This window comes from Babylonia areolata, chromosome 19 (assembly GCF_041734735.1).
Source record: "Babylonia areolata isolate BAREFJ2019XMU chromosome 19, ASM4173473v1, whole genome shotgun sequence".
Lineage (NCBI taxonomy): Eukaryota > Metazoa > Mollusca > Gastropoda > Neogastropoda > Buccinidae > Babylonia > Babylonia areolata.
The window spans coordinates 3970365-3986862 of record NC_134894.1 but is presented as its reverse complement, the minus strand read 5'-3'; the positions used below and the strand labels follow the sequence as shown (position 1 = coordinate 3986862).

The window sequence follows — 16498 nt, the reverse complement described above, 5'->3', positions numbered from 1 at the left end:
CATCACCCAGGCACCACCAACCACCCCACTTTCCTCCGCAGACCGTTATTCTTACCTCTACCTCGAGTTTTTTTTTTTGTTTTGTTTTTTTCTTCTTCTTCTTCTTCTTTGAGGGCGGGGGAACACGGGAGGGGGATACGGGGGTGTTTGTTTTTCCTCCTGACCATAATCTCATAATACCAAGGGACTCATCATACCAGTGAACTTTGAATAAAGACCATCAATTACAATGTTATGCAAAGGGGTGTGTGGTAACAGTGAACTAACAAGACACAGAAATGGATAGGTAGCTTCAAACCATGCTGGGTGGAAAACAGTGGGGTTTTGGGGGGTGTTTTTTTTTTTCCTTGGGAGACTTGTAGTACCGCGCCTCGCACTTGTTAGTAGTAATTCTTCAGAAAATTTGTTTTTTGAGATCAATTTTCTTAAGAAAAAAATCAAACATACCAAATGTATAATTGTACACCTGTTTCATTAAATAAAAGTAATCGTAACTTGTTCCCTTTTGAACTTCTTGAAAAACAAAACAAAACAAACTTTCCGTTGAGAAAATCATATATCAAAACTAGAGAGCAGTTTACAGGTGTCGGGTAGTAAGTAGCCCATGCAGCCGTGAGGAAGGGGCAGGGGAAGATTAACAGACACGAGTGAAAAGACGAAATTATACTGTTGCTCTGCAGTTTCCTGGACACAAGCAACCCGCTACCTCAAAAGACTGACAACACTTGGTTTACTCGCATTTTACAGCAAAAGAACCGCCTTTCTAACCAACTAGTGGTTTGTTTCTGCAAAACTAATCTGTTTACTTTCTTTTTTTTTCTGTGGGACACGGTAAACTATCAATGCCAGTGCAACGCATAACCCAAAACACAAAATCAAAATAAGAGTCAACCGCCCAACTGGGATAGACAACTTCAGAGATCGAGCAAAACTGAAACAAGGAAAGTGTGCTTAATAAAAACCATGGAAGGCAACGCCACTTGATAAAGGAACCTTTACAAACACACAACTAACAGAACATTTCTTCCTCTTTGTTATTTTTCTATTTTCATACTTGATCACTTTTTTTAGCAAGCAGAAAAGTTAGTGACTGCTGGGGTCTATTTTCACAGCCGCATATCATTCTGGATGAATGATCTGAGGTGCACAAACTTTTTATTTCCTTTTCACTCCCGGCAACAAAGAAGAAAAAAATACTTCCTTATTCCTTATCTTGGTTATAAATACACATGTAAGACAAAAAAAAAAAAAAAGTCCATCCCATTCAAAACTGGGCTGTGTAGAATTAAATGACATGATCATCTTATGACTGACAAAGACAAGAACCTAAATTTTGCTCATCCAAGGTTAATCAATCAACATGCGCAAAGCAGAGAGGAGTTGCATTGACAGGTCATTTTTTTTTTTTTTTTTTAATCTGTCCTCACAATCAAATTGTTTTGGATTGCTGCCAATATTGATCACTTTTACATCTCTATTGTGGATTTGTTTTTTAAGTCCATATACTTTAAATCCACACTACCATGGATGACTGAAGTGGAGGGAAGAAAAGAGAAAAAAATGCCTGGCTTACATGCATGCCACACCTGTAAACCTGCCTGTTTCCTCTCGAAAAACAAATAGATCTCTCTAAAATGCAGTGATGATGATGATGATGATGATGATGATGATGTGCAAAACTATGACAACAGCCTTGCCTGCCAGTGACCACCAGAAAGTGGAAAGAGACAACATCACAAGAGATTTGTGATATCATGAATGATTGCTAAGACTAAAGAAAGATTATCATCTTTTCTTCCCCAAACCATGTATGCAATGACAATAATGGAAACAAAAAAGTGACAAGTTTTTCAGTCAGAGTGGGAAGGTAAGGGTATGAAATGGGAGGAGGAGAGAGTGGAAATCTTCTGAAAATAGTACAGCCCCCTCCCTCCCATTCTTTTTTGTCTTCTCAAAACACTATTTTACTTTTACAAGCACAATAGGTAAATCATGTACAGGACCACATAAATTATCTGTCAATGCTTCCTGTAAAGGAACACAGATAATTCTAATGATCAGAAAAAAGCTGAAAAAATGTTTATCACGTTCCAGCCTTGTATAGATTAAAATATTGCAGAATGTTCCTACAGATCCTCTTCTGTATATATACTAATAATGGTTGTTTTAATCTCTTGCAAATTGTATAACTTAAATGTGAGGGAAAGAGAGAAAGGAAAAAAAGAAAACAGAAAAAAAGAGAGGGAATACAGGTTGAAAGATTTTGATCATGGATGCACCATGTATACGATGCATGAAAAATGGTATATGTAACAACAGCCATTTGCACTGTATAACAATCAATAATGCAACAACAACAACAACAAAATGCGTCGCGACCACACACAAATGAAACAATTAAGTGCATCATACATACAGCCTAAGAGTATGACAATAAATCAAAGCACTGGCATGTTATGACACAAATGAATATATGTATACTGTATAGTTGGAGAACTTAAACAACAGTCAAATTGAATTAAGATCTTGCTGCAACAGCCTAGTATGTGCACACACAATACACAGACTGATATAGAATGAAGAAAAGAGTAAGAATGATGTGCACAGCTTCTGTCGGCCAGAATTAAGCGAACAGTTCTGCGCAGGACATAGTTTAACGACCGTCCAAAACGTACATCTTTACATTGAAAGCACATGTGACAAAAGGCTTGAAATAAAATAATAACATCACAACTGACTTGAAAAAAAATATATAAATGGCAAATAAATTAAGTGATTCATGAAATATGAACAAACAAAAACCAAAAATGAATAAATAAATGTATAAATGGCAAATAAATTAGGGATGAATGAAAAATATGAACAAACAAAAAAACCAGTTTGAAGTCAGAGCAAGTGAAACTTTCTTTTGACAAGATTATACATTTCCCTCCTAATGAATTATTCAATACATTCAGTTTTATCTTGTTGGTTTATTTATGTCCAGATATGCTGCCGTCGCCACTGCTCTGCACAATTAATACTGAAATATAATATCTTCACTGAGGGAAGGAATATGTAGACCAATTTAAGTTTTAATTTGTGCAGCAAAGCAGCCCTTATCATAATATTAGGATTCTCCCCTTAATTATCTGCCCAAAGGGACATCCCTAGGGTTCCAATATAATATATATATATATATATATATATGTTTGGGGAAATCAAAATTCAAATAGGGGGATGTGTACCCGCACACATACTACTACTAAAGCACAGAAGTCTAAAGCATTCAATAACAGATCTGAATATGCATATATATATATATATATATATATATATATATATATAAAGATGCAATGCGGATTAGCACTTTGCTCCTCTTTCATCTATTACTGTGGAAAAGAAAAGAATCTAATAATTTACAACCCCACACTACTCTTTATTCAGCCCAATCTAAAGCTTGATGGTTAAACAATGTGTTACATGTATCAGAATACTACTTAACTAAGTCATTTACATCCAAACCAAACCTCTGATTGACTTGCACTTGTGCGGAAAAAAAAAAGAAAAAAAGACTGGACAGACAGAGAAGGATTATACATAAATCATTGATAATTAAATCATGAACGCAGCCCCCACCAACTGTAATAGGATGTTGTGCTTTCTTTTTTTTTAAGTACGTTTCACAAAGAGCCAAACAAGACTCAATGGGGCAAGATCAACAAACAATAATGCACCAGATGATGGAGAAAAAAAACTGGAACAAAATGAAAATACAGAAACCTGCTGACAATGAACAAAAGAATAAACAATTTTTTTTTTTTTTTTTTTATCCTTCACACAAATACAATAACCATAAATAAAACAATGAGAGCAGCAAAACAAATGAAACACAAACGCACACCAAAGAAACACTGAATGATTTTTATCACAATTGTTCCTGCTCGGACTTTTTTCTTTACATACATGTGTCCAAGTCAAATGCGTATGTTCTTAGTATACTAGTATAAGGAGTTATGTAAACAAGCAAGGCGTATTTCTTTCTTTCATTCTTTCTCTTTCTTTTTTTTTAACAGCACAACAGCCTGTGTCCACATTCACACACACACATACACACACGTACACGCACATACTGACACACGCACACGTGGCAAACACGAGGTCTCTGCCAAGTCACACCATTTCAACATGTGAGCAGCCATGCATCATCATCAAGAATTCTGCTCGCCAGCATGCATGCAACCAACGAACGTCAAAGCCTCTGCTCTCGCGCTGCTTGGCAGCGATTCAAGTTGCGCGCGCGCGCTCTACTCAAGGCAAGCCAGCCAGCCTGCAAGCTTGCTTGCTTGCTTGCAATACACAGCTGTCTCCTGTAGCGAAGAAAGCCAACGCAACCAGTCCCAGCTACACACTGCCAACCCAACCTGCTCTCTCTCTCACAAAAGCGGACCAACCGACCTGACACATATCTGCCACGTACGGAAAACGTATCATAACAACCACTTGCACGACGGGGCTGCTACGTTCCGTTCCATACATGTATACATATATAATGTATGTACAACCCAACGAAGTGGTAGCTGCAAATTCGTTCTTTACACAACTACTATAGCTTACTGGGCTGGCTGCATGCAATGTTCTGAAAGCGTGGGCATGAATCACCCACCCCACCCCTTCCCCCTGTCCCATTGCCAGGACGAAGCGGTGACCTGCCAACTCCAATAACACTGCTTCACTTGTCACATTCGGCTGTTGGGGGGTGAGGGTAGGGGGGGCGGGGTTTATGAGTGAGAATGGAAATGAGGGTAAGGTTGAGGATAAAGGAAAACAAGACTATTTTCTTCCCCTCGGAACCAGTGGACCCGATAGTATCGCGGTTGTAGTACAAGTACTACTAGCGAGCCAGCTCAAACCGCCCTCGAGGTAAAAAAAAAATATATATATATATAAAAAAAAAAAGGCTGTGTACAACAGTGCTTTCAAGGACACTGGTTAGTGGTAAAAGAAATCTGTATATACTAAGCTTGATAGAAATAATAATACCGCTGCGTAATGTAATGGGCTGATCAACGGGCCTCAATCACCCATCCAACTACATGTATACAACCTTTAAACTCAACTGTGTCGTATCTTAAGTTAGTATAAATACGGAAACAATATTCGCTCAAGCTGCTATCCTCCTCTCCCCATCCCTCTCATACCAAGCACTGAAATTTTGTCTATTTATTCAAACACAAGCATTGTTTAGGAAATAGGTTATTGAGCAAAAGTATCTGCCACATAACACAGCAACTAAACAATGCGGTGAGAGAAACAAAACGGAGAGATTTGAAATAAATGCTAGCTGTCTAACCTTGCGAATCCACTTCTTAAAATTCAGAACGTCTTTGTGTTAAAGTGGGAGTCCCCCCTCCCCCTTCCACACAACTCAAAAGCCTGCAACTACGCCCGCCCCCCTGCCCCCCTAAATCACACACACACACACAATCCCCCCCCCCCCCCCCCCTCCTCCAACCACTGACTCAGTCCCGCCCACATCATCTTCCTGTTTGTGCATGTTCTGCAACCCCTCACCCTCCCACCCCCTTGTTCTCCTCCCCTCCAACCGTTGAATCAGTGTTTGTAAACAAGGTCAACACACACTGCACAACAACAGTGGAATGCGGTGGCCATCTTTTCTTCTTTTTCAGTTTCCTTTCTCCCCCTCTCTCTTTCCCTGGCAAGTTGCTCCTTTCCTCTATCGACCCGAGCGTCACCATGCCCTTGTTGGAAGGGAGAAGGGTGTGAAGGGGGGCTCAGGGGGTCGGGGAAGGGGGGGGGGGGGGCAATGCACTTGAATCTAAACAGCTGTAACATCATGACATTATAATAAAATGCTGAGATAAGTATACTATTAGTGTAACGATATGAAAATAAAATTGTTCCCCATCTAATACCGTCATTTTAATGAACATGGTTCTTACTCAAATTGCAAATAAAATATAATATTGCTCCAATGTTATCTTCCAAACAACAGATGTCTCTCCTAATTGGGCCCACTGCTTCAGCCCACCTACACCCCTCTCCCCATTACACAAAACTAGATGTTCAACTCAACACTGAATTTGTCAACAAAATCAACAACAAAAATTTGTCAACAGGCTGCTAACAATGACTTATACTTTTTTTTGTGATTACATCCTGTGTTTGGTTTGGTTTTGAATGTAATGGTTCTATATCGTCATCAAAGGAAATGGGCAGAATCACAGCCCTGTTCTTTCTTTCTGAATCAACTTTTTGGTTTTGCAAAAAACAATTTTAGAAAACAAGGATATGCAAGAAAGAAGTACTCTGTATATATATTCATAGATCAACATCTGTATGTTCTGCTGAATTTGAAGAACTGATACCAAAACAACATAACATAAACTTTACCCTGTTCTTTTTGTACAAACATCCTGCTGTATTCTTGTACAGCTGTCCCAGTTTTCTTACCATTCTAATAATTAAAGAAACCCTCTCTAATGGCCCTCTGCTATAATGCCATCCCTCTCTAATGATGTTTTGTTACATAACTCAACAAAACCCAATATTTAAACAGTTTGAAGGAGACCTTTTTGCCAACATGTGACAACAGAAGACAGAAAAATGAACACAAGAAAAGGCATCACACAGAAAACTATGGAACTGTGCACAACAATAGCAAATGAAGGCAAAATACAATGAATAATGACATGTAAAACATATATTCATAAATATAACAAACAATTGATTGCACAATGAAAATGGTTAAGAATCTAGTTCTATCTCCGCATGCCAGGCAGGATTTATAACAATGTGATGGACGTTGGACACTTGCGCAAACTATTCAAGCATACTCACATATACTTCCCTTTCTCCTTTTAAAAATCTCAAATTATTATACAGCAACAGTTTAGCTTTCCTCTACTGCACTTGAGTGCACTTTTCAGTTCAACTGGATTCCTGAACTTTTAAAAGTATTAAAGATGTCAATTTTTCACTCATAATGCTTCCAGACCTTTGCCCATTCAGTCAAGTTACATTTTCAGTTGGTCCACTGCCCTAGCCCAATGTCAAGCTTGTTGATAAGTTTCTCTCCAGATTCAAAAGACCCAATGTGCCACAAATGGTAGGTACTAAGAGTCACAGAAAAGCACTGAACAAAAGACACAACATCCAACACTAGAGAACAGCAACACCAGACAAAAAGCAGATGATGATTGAAGCTGCATGATCATTAATTCTTAACCATACTACTCCAGTCCTGAGTGACATCATGAATGCTGATCAACTGAGTGCAATGGATTTTCTTGCAGGCATTGTTAAGTGTGTCAAGGTATATCTTCATTATGGGGTCTTTTCATGCGTGTCAACAAGATTTGAGCTCACGCATGATAATGGCAAGGAAGAAAGCAAGCTGTTGGAAATGATATTGCAATGGATGATCGTGATGTTGGCAAAAGCTTACTTCCACACCGGGGTCGGTCTTCAAGGGTTTTTGAGCAGAAAGGCTGGGCAAGTATTCTTTCAGATCTCACATCTGAATTCATGATTAAATAACACAAAAAAAAACATATGGAGCTTTTGTTTTTCTTTTCTTTGAATCAATCCAGAAATTTTTGTACACTCCACTAACTTTGGTCATGTTATAAGCTTTCCAGAGATGAACACCACAGCATTCCACTGATGTTTTCTTTGCTTCATGCTGTGATGTTTATCTGATTATCCTTTCCGAATCAATATTGCCATGTGACTAACATTCCAAGCCAAAACTGCTGAGGTAGATCCTTTTGTCTTGTTCCAACTGTTACTTTTAACAAAAATAATACCAAGCACACCGTAACTGGAACTCTAGATAGTAAAAGCTTTCAGAGAATTATTTGGTCTTTCTGCACACTGCAGTGCTTCAAGGAATTAACCATTTGTTCTGCTTAATGTCAACAAATATTTTCTTTTGTCAGATGTTCCTCTTATGCCCATACAAACGCTCACAACAAAAGTACGTATATGGTACGTGGATACCTGAACATCTGCTACTCATGAGTAGCACACACCGGGGGGAGTTACGTTATCGAGTGATGCACAGTTAACAGGTGACAAAACTTGCTCTACACACACTGCTTTCCAGACGTAGTGAAAAAAATCAAGCCCGACAAGATGATGCATTGTGTCAGATCAAAACCTGGTTTAAAAAACAACTGCGTAGATGGAAAATTTATGGAATACAAGTGCCCCGTTCTCATGCACACTTAACAACACACACCAAAAAAAAAGAAAAAAAAAGTGAATCTCCAACATTAAAAAATCTTAGCCAAAATCACAAGAAGAAAAGGTAAGAGAGAGAGGGTGAAAAAAAAAACCAACAACAAAAAAAAAAAAACCAGCACATGTACCATACCTGTTGTTTACACGATCTCACTGCTGTACACAAAATGTACTCGTCAGTTGTCATTCCACAATCAAAAAAGAACAATACAGCTTTTTTGTAAGTTCTTTTTTTCTTCTCAACACTTGCTTCTCTGTTCATGGATTCCAGTCACATCACTCAGTTTGTAGATCTGCAGTTAGCTCCCTTGACATGCACTGGCACAAAAACTGCAATTCAAGCAAAGCTCTGAGTCCATAGAACAGAAGAATATGGCTGGGGCTTCTGCAGAGATGTAGTCGTAGTCCTGTGCTCCAATGATGTTTTGGAGGGGTGGGGGGGGGGGGGACGACTCTCACTTTACCATGTGCTCCAAAGGCCCCGGTGTTTTAGGGGTGCCTCTCACTTTCTATCAAAGTCCATCAAGACGAAAGCACCACGTGATGTACGAGTCTCGCTTTGTTTTTTCATCACCACTCAAACATTTTCCTCCCCTTGGTGTTACACATTACATTAGCATCATCAATGCAATAAACCCTATCCTGTACAATTTAACTCTAGCCACTGCAATTGTTCCAAGCACAAGCACCAAATACTCTCCATAAGGTATCACAACAATTCTGGCTTTATTATTTTGCCAGTACGGGAAGAGTTAACCGTGTTCCTAGCATCCTTTTTTATGTTACCTCCACAGAAGCATTACACAGTAATGAAGAAGTAAAGGGAAAAGATCATTTGCACACACACTGGGCTAGTTAGGTACAAGAAAAATCATACATGTGCACACAAACTATATCATATGATAAAACAGTGAAAGTGAGTGAGAAGAGATGGTGTGACAATGATAGTAATATGGATTTTGTAAACTACTGACTACTGATCAACCTTTCTCTAGCTATCCTCTTGTTGGATCAAATCAGTGAAGATAGAGAGGGACAAAAAAAAAAAAAAGAAAAAAGAAAAAAGCAATTCAAGTGTTATCAAGAATTTCTTTTAAGGATATGACTTGATAGATCTGTGATAACAACCCTCCTCTGAAGTGTACATGTACAACACTTCTATTAACAGCTAGCAAATTCAACATCAATTTGAAACTGTCATCATGCATGGTGAACCCCTAGACATTTTTTTTCAATTATTATTATTATATGTCCCATTCGTTCATCACAAGCAGCTTTTAACATTTTCCCCCCAAACGTACTCATTACAAGTTCTAAACACAATAAAAATGGACAGGTTTAAACTGCTAAGGGAAAAAGTTGGGCATATATATAGTTAGAAAGAGTTCCTGGGTTTCCGACTGCCATCCCGTTTGCTGCCATCGATCCACAGAGGATCGGAGTGGAGGCAACGTTGGCCCAGGAAATGCACAGCCAGACTACAGTGACAAACTGCTGATAACGTTACAGTTTTCAAAATCAAAGACTCAGAAGGGAGTAAGGGTGGGGAAAACAATTGGGAAAGAAAAGAGACAAGTATATGGTTGGACTGTGAAAGTACAGCAAGAGAGAGAAAGAGAGAGAGGAGAGAGAGAGGGACTCAAAGAGAAGGAGAGAGAGAATGAACACAGATTTGAGCCGGTCTTGGAAGCCCATCTGGCAATGACACGGCGGCAATCTGCTTGCTGGCTTAGTTTTTTTTTTATGACACTGGGACATTACTCAATCTCCTAATCACATCTTCTTCAATCCAGTCTACTTGGAGGAGGAGAGAAATAAGACATGTTACAGTCTAACATTTCAAACGCATTCTCTTGTTCCATATCCACTTGCTATTTAGTTCCTTTTATTGTTTTTTTTTTTTTTCTTTTTCTTTTAATGCCAATGCTATGTCTGTAGCAGCTGTCTTATTTTTTCCTTCATTTTCTGTTGTTTTTTTCAGTCGCCCAATATCATGCCCTAGAAGTTTTTCTTTCACAGTCTTGTTGTCAGAAGGGAAGATTAGTTGTAAGTAGTACGCTGACTCGAAACAGATCTGTCATGAGTAAGAAGCTGGCCACCACACCGCTAAGCCTGGCTGGCTGCACCATTGAAAAAAGGGAGGGAGGGGTGGGGGTTTTAGGGGTGAGGAAGGGTCAGGAATTACACAAACGGTGAAGAAGAAGCTCTGAAGGGGGGGGCTGGTAGGCTGTATAGGTAGGTAAGATGTTGCTGTCCTCCTCCTCCAACCGCGTATCAGAGATCCTCAGAGTAGGGGGAATCGTCCATAGAGTAACTAAAGTTGCAAGAGTTGCCGCTGCCATATCCTTCGCTCCCCAGACTCTCCACACTGCTGATGTCATCGCTGTCGCTGTTGCAGCCACCCATGATGTCAATCTCATCTAGACAGACAAAAAAAAAAAAAAAAAAAAAAAAATGCAACACATGTTACAGTACTGCTAACACAAAAAAAGTTGTTTTTTCTCTTTAACTGTTCATCAACTGCTGTTCAGAAAATGAACTTGTTCATGGAGCCACTGGAATACATGATACCAACAACTACACATCAAAAACATGGACAATCTCATTGATGACAGGAAAGACAGAAAACTGGGAAGCTCATCAGTGTACAGCTCTATCATACTGCCTCCAACAATAACTTTCACAGTATGGAGCTAACCCTAAGGACCAGAACAAAAGCATTACAAAACATTTGCGCAGTCCACTCTGAGGTCTCCCACAGGCAAAACGTAACGCTCAGAAAAAGACAAACACACATAAACATAATGCACCCCATCAGTGAACAGCACTGAAATGGATGATAAGCATATGTCAACAACTATGTCAAAGTTCATGACATGCCAGCAAACAACAAACTATTATCTTTTTACTGGTTCTAGTCCAGTAGACCACAGAAGGCCGTATCTTGGAATGAAAAGGAGGAGTTTGTATTATACTATGTCAAACTGGTGCAAACTGGGCCTACTGACAGGCCTAGTTTGCATCAGTTTGACATTGGTAAGTTATGTATCACCAAACATGGAGTCTGACACGCGGTTCCGGGCAGTCAGCCTGCTGGTCTCCTCCATCAGTTTGACATGGCAAGTATGTGCATCACCAAACATGGAGGAAATTTAGTTCAACAGAACATGAAGAAACAAATCCAAAACAATCCAACAAACTAAAAACACCTGGAAAAGAAATTCACGCACATAAAGTAAACCTACGCCAACCAACACTATTGTCCTTTGAAAAACAGCGGAAATAATGCGAGAGATGATCAAGAAACTCCAGCACTATCAAACACTCACCAGACTCCTCTGAGCAGCGGGAGCTGACTGACGAGCCCAAGGAAGAACTAGAAGCATTGGTGGACGTTGAACATTCGCTGATGCTGCGCTCCTGCCGGACCCGATAGGAACCGGCCGACATTTGTTCCAGCTTGCGCTGCAGGTGCCGGTGCTCCCGCTTCAGGTACTCAATTTGACTGGAACTTTTCCGGTCCTTGTCTTCAAGGTTCTGTGGTAAAATGAAACGAACATGTTAAGGGTTAGACACACCCTACAGATAAAACAGATTCAAGAACAATGGAAAAAGATATGTCCTCCCACCAAGTTAAAATGTTTTCAACAAACCTTTCACAGGAAACTGACACATGTCTTTCCCTTGAAGTGGGAAAGATTGGGACATAGAAGAGAATAAGTGTCATGGTAAGGGATACCCTAGAAAGAATGTTGGAAAAGACACAAACTACCAAGTTCAAATGTTTCCTTCAAACCTTTTAGAAGAGTTTGACAGATGTGCTTATTAATGGAAGAGAGGAGAGGAATTGGGGCAAGAAAAAAAGATTATTAGCATATCCACCATAGAATTGTGGCATTCACATGGAATTATAAGCTTAAATGAATTTTACATGCCCCACACACTGGTCTTGTTTTCTTGTATTTAATATATCTACTGGAAGCATACTGAAAATTGAAACAGACTATTCTTCAAGCAAATGCTACCACTGAAATGTAATTCTAAGAATATCTGAAAAGTATTCTACACAGGACAGCAACAACAGTATATGCAGTACAAACATGGAAAACTCACCTTGATAAAGGACCGTGCTTTGGTTAATAAGCCTAAAGTGGTGTGTCTTGAAGCGTCCGACCCCAGAGGAACAAGGTCTTTTAACTTCTCAAGGCAATGTCTGAGATGTGCTCTCCTGAAAATGTCAAAACGTCCCCAATCAGTGACAGGTCAGGATCTGTAATACATTATCTGTCTGCCCCTGCACAAGACAAGTCTTCAAACTTTAACATTCAGTTCGGAATCAAACATGTGCATGAACAGCTGTTCGCTAACTCTTCCAAAACAAAATGGCCCGGAATAACTGCCACATCAGGGTGCATATTGCAAAAGGGATATCTAGAAACTTATTTTTTTCTATTTTCCTAAACCATGCATACAGAGGAGTACTTTATGATTTGTTTTCAAGAACCAAGTTGGTAACGACAAATGTCACTACTTTATCATCCAAACCTGAAAATACAAATATTACTAAAGGAAAGGGGGGCATGGAGGATGAATGGTGAGTGGGGTCTGGATAGTTGTCTATCATAAAAATAAAAGACGTTCATAATCATAAAAAATGTTGGCTATGACGACTGCCTGTGGGCTAACACAAAACTCCACGCTGTTGGTTAAACATTTATAAACAAAAGCCCATTGTTTAATTTCAAGTCACCGACGCTGGAGAGACATTTGAGTTTGAAAGCATGCACAGGCACACATGCAGGCTCCACCCCCCTCCCCCGCTAAAAGAAAAAAAAAAGAGAGAAAAAGCCCCAAAGTGAGGAAACGAACAAAGTTTGACCCGCCCTTGCACTGTTGCAGAGACCCTGAGTCACAATGTTGCCATCTGGAGAGTTTTTAAACCCTCCCGCGCTGAGGACGCAAGCTACTCATTCATTGTTTACAGTCGGAGGAGACTCAACAGCAAATCAAACGCAAACCCAACCCCCCTTTGAAAGAAAGCAGGAAAGGAAGAAAAGAAAAACACAACGCTGGGTTCTACTCAGCTGCTTCTCGCTTTATTTACAGTCACGCAAGGTCAAGGACTCACCAGGCACAGTCACATGACCCCGAGGAATGTCAGCTATTGATCAACCCGCCCAGCACAGTGGAGTCGAGGCGCAAAGATAAAACACTCTCCACAGCCTTGCGCTGACGTGCAAACGCCACCCATGAACAATAACGTTAATACCAGAATTCGTTATAGTTTTGCTTTTAAATGAATAGTTATTTAACGATAATACAGAATGAAAGAAAAGTGTTCATCAATCAGAATACTGAATGGAAAGCAAACTGTACACAAGAGAATAATTCATACAAAAAAAGCACACACACGCATATAGAAAAGCGTGTCAGCCTGAAAAACCCACCCCACCATTACAGTATACGTCAACTTTATGTGGCATGGACATACATGCTGATTTCCTATTGTTTTGGTTTAAATTTTAATGATCTTGTCAAACCGAACGCCGGTACACTATACAGATCGAACTTGTATTGGCATTCATACTTTTACTCAACATCAAAACCGTACTGTAAAAGCCTGTAGCAAGTGGAGCTTTTTTTTCTTTCTTTCTTCTTTTCTTTTTTCCCTTGAGCCAGCATTTACTGCCTGGAAGAGAACCCCCTTAAAGTACTTTTCTTTCAAAAAGACAAACCAAAACCCCATCCTCCTCTCTCACGTAATAGTACATAAACGGAAAATTACGCCCATCAAACTAACTGTGCAAGTCAAAAGGCAAGCTTTCTCAAGAACATTGCGATCCGTACGCGAGGCTTGAGCTGTGCAAGCCAGCCTTGATGGCGGAGTTCCAAATTTATGATTGTGTGCCGTGGTGGTGGGTATACTTCTCGTTGGGAACGGGACCTCAGCTGACCGCCCAACTACGCCGAGCGAGCATGCCAGGAAGGCTTGGCCTTGCCTTGCCCGCCTCACACTGGAGCTCTCAGCGCTCGCTGCATCAACACCGCCGTTTCCATGCCATCCATCAATAGGCGAGTGTTTCGCAAAAATAAAGGCGTTTTGTCCGTTCACCACAATGCTTTCGACAAACCAAATCACAGTATCAATCCCTTCTCAAGAACCACGACATGCTGGGTAAACAAACGAAACAGAAACAAAAACAAAAAATCCAACTTACCTATTTTTCTCCAGTTCGTTATGTGTCGATCTGAAACAAACAAAAATATGCTGTTCATTTCATGAATGTGAGCATGTCAACATAAAAAAAAACTAATTTACTAGACTAGCTTGCTTTTCTGAGACAACAACCAAAGATTTTTTTTTTTTTTTTTAAATCTTTGGATATTCAGTCACAAAGACCCTTTCACAGCCCTGAACTACCTCCCCCTCCCTGCCCACGCGCCTTCCATCCCCTAAAGCAGTGCACCGAAGTAAAGAGAGGGCGGGGTGAGCAGCTTTACGTTCTCGGTGACGTAGCAACGAGCAAACGACTCAAATCTTTTTTCCGCCCGCGCCTGAAATAACGGTCCGCCGTTTTCCTTCCCTTCTATGCGAACCCCGTTCACTGTCACCAAGCAGATCTTGCTACGCAATAGCAGGCACAACAAGCCACTATCGATTCCGTATATTTTTTCACAGCAGTAACAAAGTATGAATAAGTATAGTGTTTCAAAAAAATGTAAACAGTAGAGCAGGCTTGTCGGCCTCAGCCTTTGAAGATCTAGGTCATGACTCAGAGCACAGCTGCATGATAAATCATATTATAGACAAAGATGTACTTATTCTGCATAGAATTCACCCTTCCAACACAAACGCAAAATGTGTAATAGCGATTCCTTACATTCGATTCCGATTTCAGATTGTTAACCTTCAAAGCGTGGCAGCTTTTCGTTCTCGTCTGCTTCAGAGCAGTTATCAACAAAAATGGCGGCTGCACGTTGTCAGCTGATCCAGACGACAAAAATTTTTCCAAACACACAAGAACCAACTTCAGTAAATGGCAGAAACATTCGGATTACCAATATTGTGTTAAAATCTGTGTAAAGGTAACAACACAGAGACCAGATCGCAATTTAAAATACTTAGAAATAGCCAAAATGTCTGTCGCAACAAAGTCAGCTGACAAGCTGACCTCAGCGCTTTCGCAGCGAGGTCTATCTTATGCGAAAACAGTCCGATTTTCAACTTACCTATTTCCCTGAGATTTTTTCCCTCTCGGCTTCTTCTTTGTTAATTCATCCGGCATAGGTAACGTTGATGCGTAGCCATGTTCTGCTTCTGAAATAAAAACAAAAAGCAAAGATGTTGAACCACAACAACGGCCTCGCAACATGTCGAAGATCGACGTGGCAAAGAATGCTGAAGCTAACGATGAAAAACGCTGCATATTCACCTCTTTCTCGCCTTTCGAGGAATTCAGCCGCTTGCAAAAGCTGAGCAATGTTCTGCATTTTCCAATCAAGATGCAAAGTCATAAAAATTTGGACTGATTTTTTCCTGATGCAAGTCAAACCGCAGCTCCTCTCGATCTAACCTGACCCGTTCACGTTGAGGCCAAGAATGCAAACACACGGGCGAAGTTTGTTTACAAAGAGTGAGGCTTGCTCCGATTGGCTGTGCGCACAGCTCATTACGACGGTGGCGACGCTCCTCAGCCAATGAATGAGCCAGTCTCAGACAAGCTCCCATTGCCCTGACCCACGGATTTGCATATTGCTTCCCTTGAATCACTCGTGCCGTCTGCTTTCGCTGACATTTTGAGCGGCACGGCGAGCGAGGCAACTCTGTGTTGTATTTTTGTACATTTCTGTCTCAGTTTTAAGTCATAAAATGCACTGGGTCTAACAAAAACATGACAAACTGAAACAACCTGTCTTTATTATTTAGATATTCAGAGTGAGTTCAGAGGGCAGCTTACTCTCTACGAAAGAAAATGCTATGTGACCGCGTACGGATGTAAACAATGAGAAAACCGAACTGGCCTGGTTGACCTTTAAGATGCTGTCGGGATCAGTAGTATGTGACCTCGCGCGGACAACGATCGGAAAGAACCCATATGCGTCTCGCCTACCATGTGTGGATGTTTAGGTAACGTCAGGAGAGAAAAAAATATCCTTGTGTATTTCACGAAGACGTTTTGATGCTGATTATGCAGTTTTTCAATGGCTGCCGTCACCGACATTCATATATTAGGCCTGTGGCAAAGGGAGGGAG

General features: G+C 40.3%; 1 protein-coding gene across 1 annotated transcript in view; it reads right to left on the bottom strand.

The window, feature by feature from the left end:
• LOC143293391 (max dimerization protein 1-like) overlaps positions 1-15860 on the bottom strand; it is a 16361-nt gene extending 501 nt beyond the window's left edge. Inside the window, exons 1-6 of the mRNA XM_076604208.1 lie at positions 15678-15860; positions 15475-15562; positions 14463-14492; positions 12358-12472; positions 11574-11781; positions 1-10664 (exon numbers count right to left, since the gene is read on the bottom strand). The exon at positions 1-10664 is cut by the window's left edge and continues 501 nt beyond it. Of these exons, the coding sequence (XP_076460323.1) occupies positions 10519-10664; positions 11574-11781; positions 12358-12472; positions 14463-14492; positions 15475-15562; positions 15678-15759 (669 nt within the window). The 5' untranslated portion in view covers positions 15760-15860 and the 3' untranslated portion in view covers positions 1-10518. The remainder of the gene's footprint in view (positions 10665-11573; positions 11782-12357; positions 12473-14462; positions 14493-15474; positions 15563-15677) is intronic.
• Positions 15861-16498: the final 638 nt, after the last annotated feature.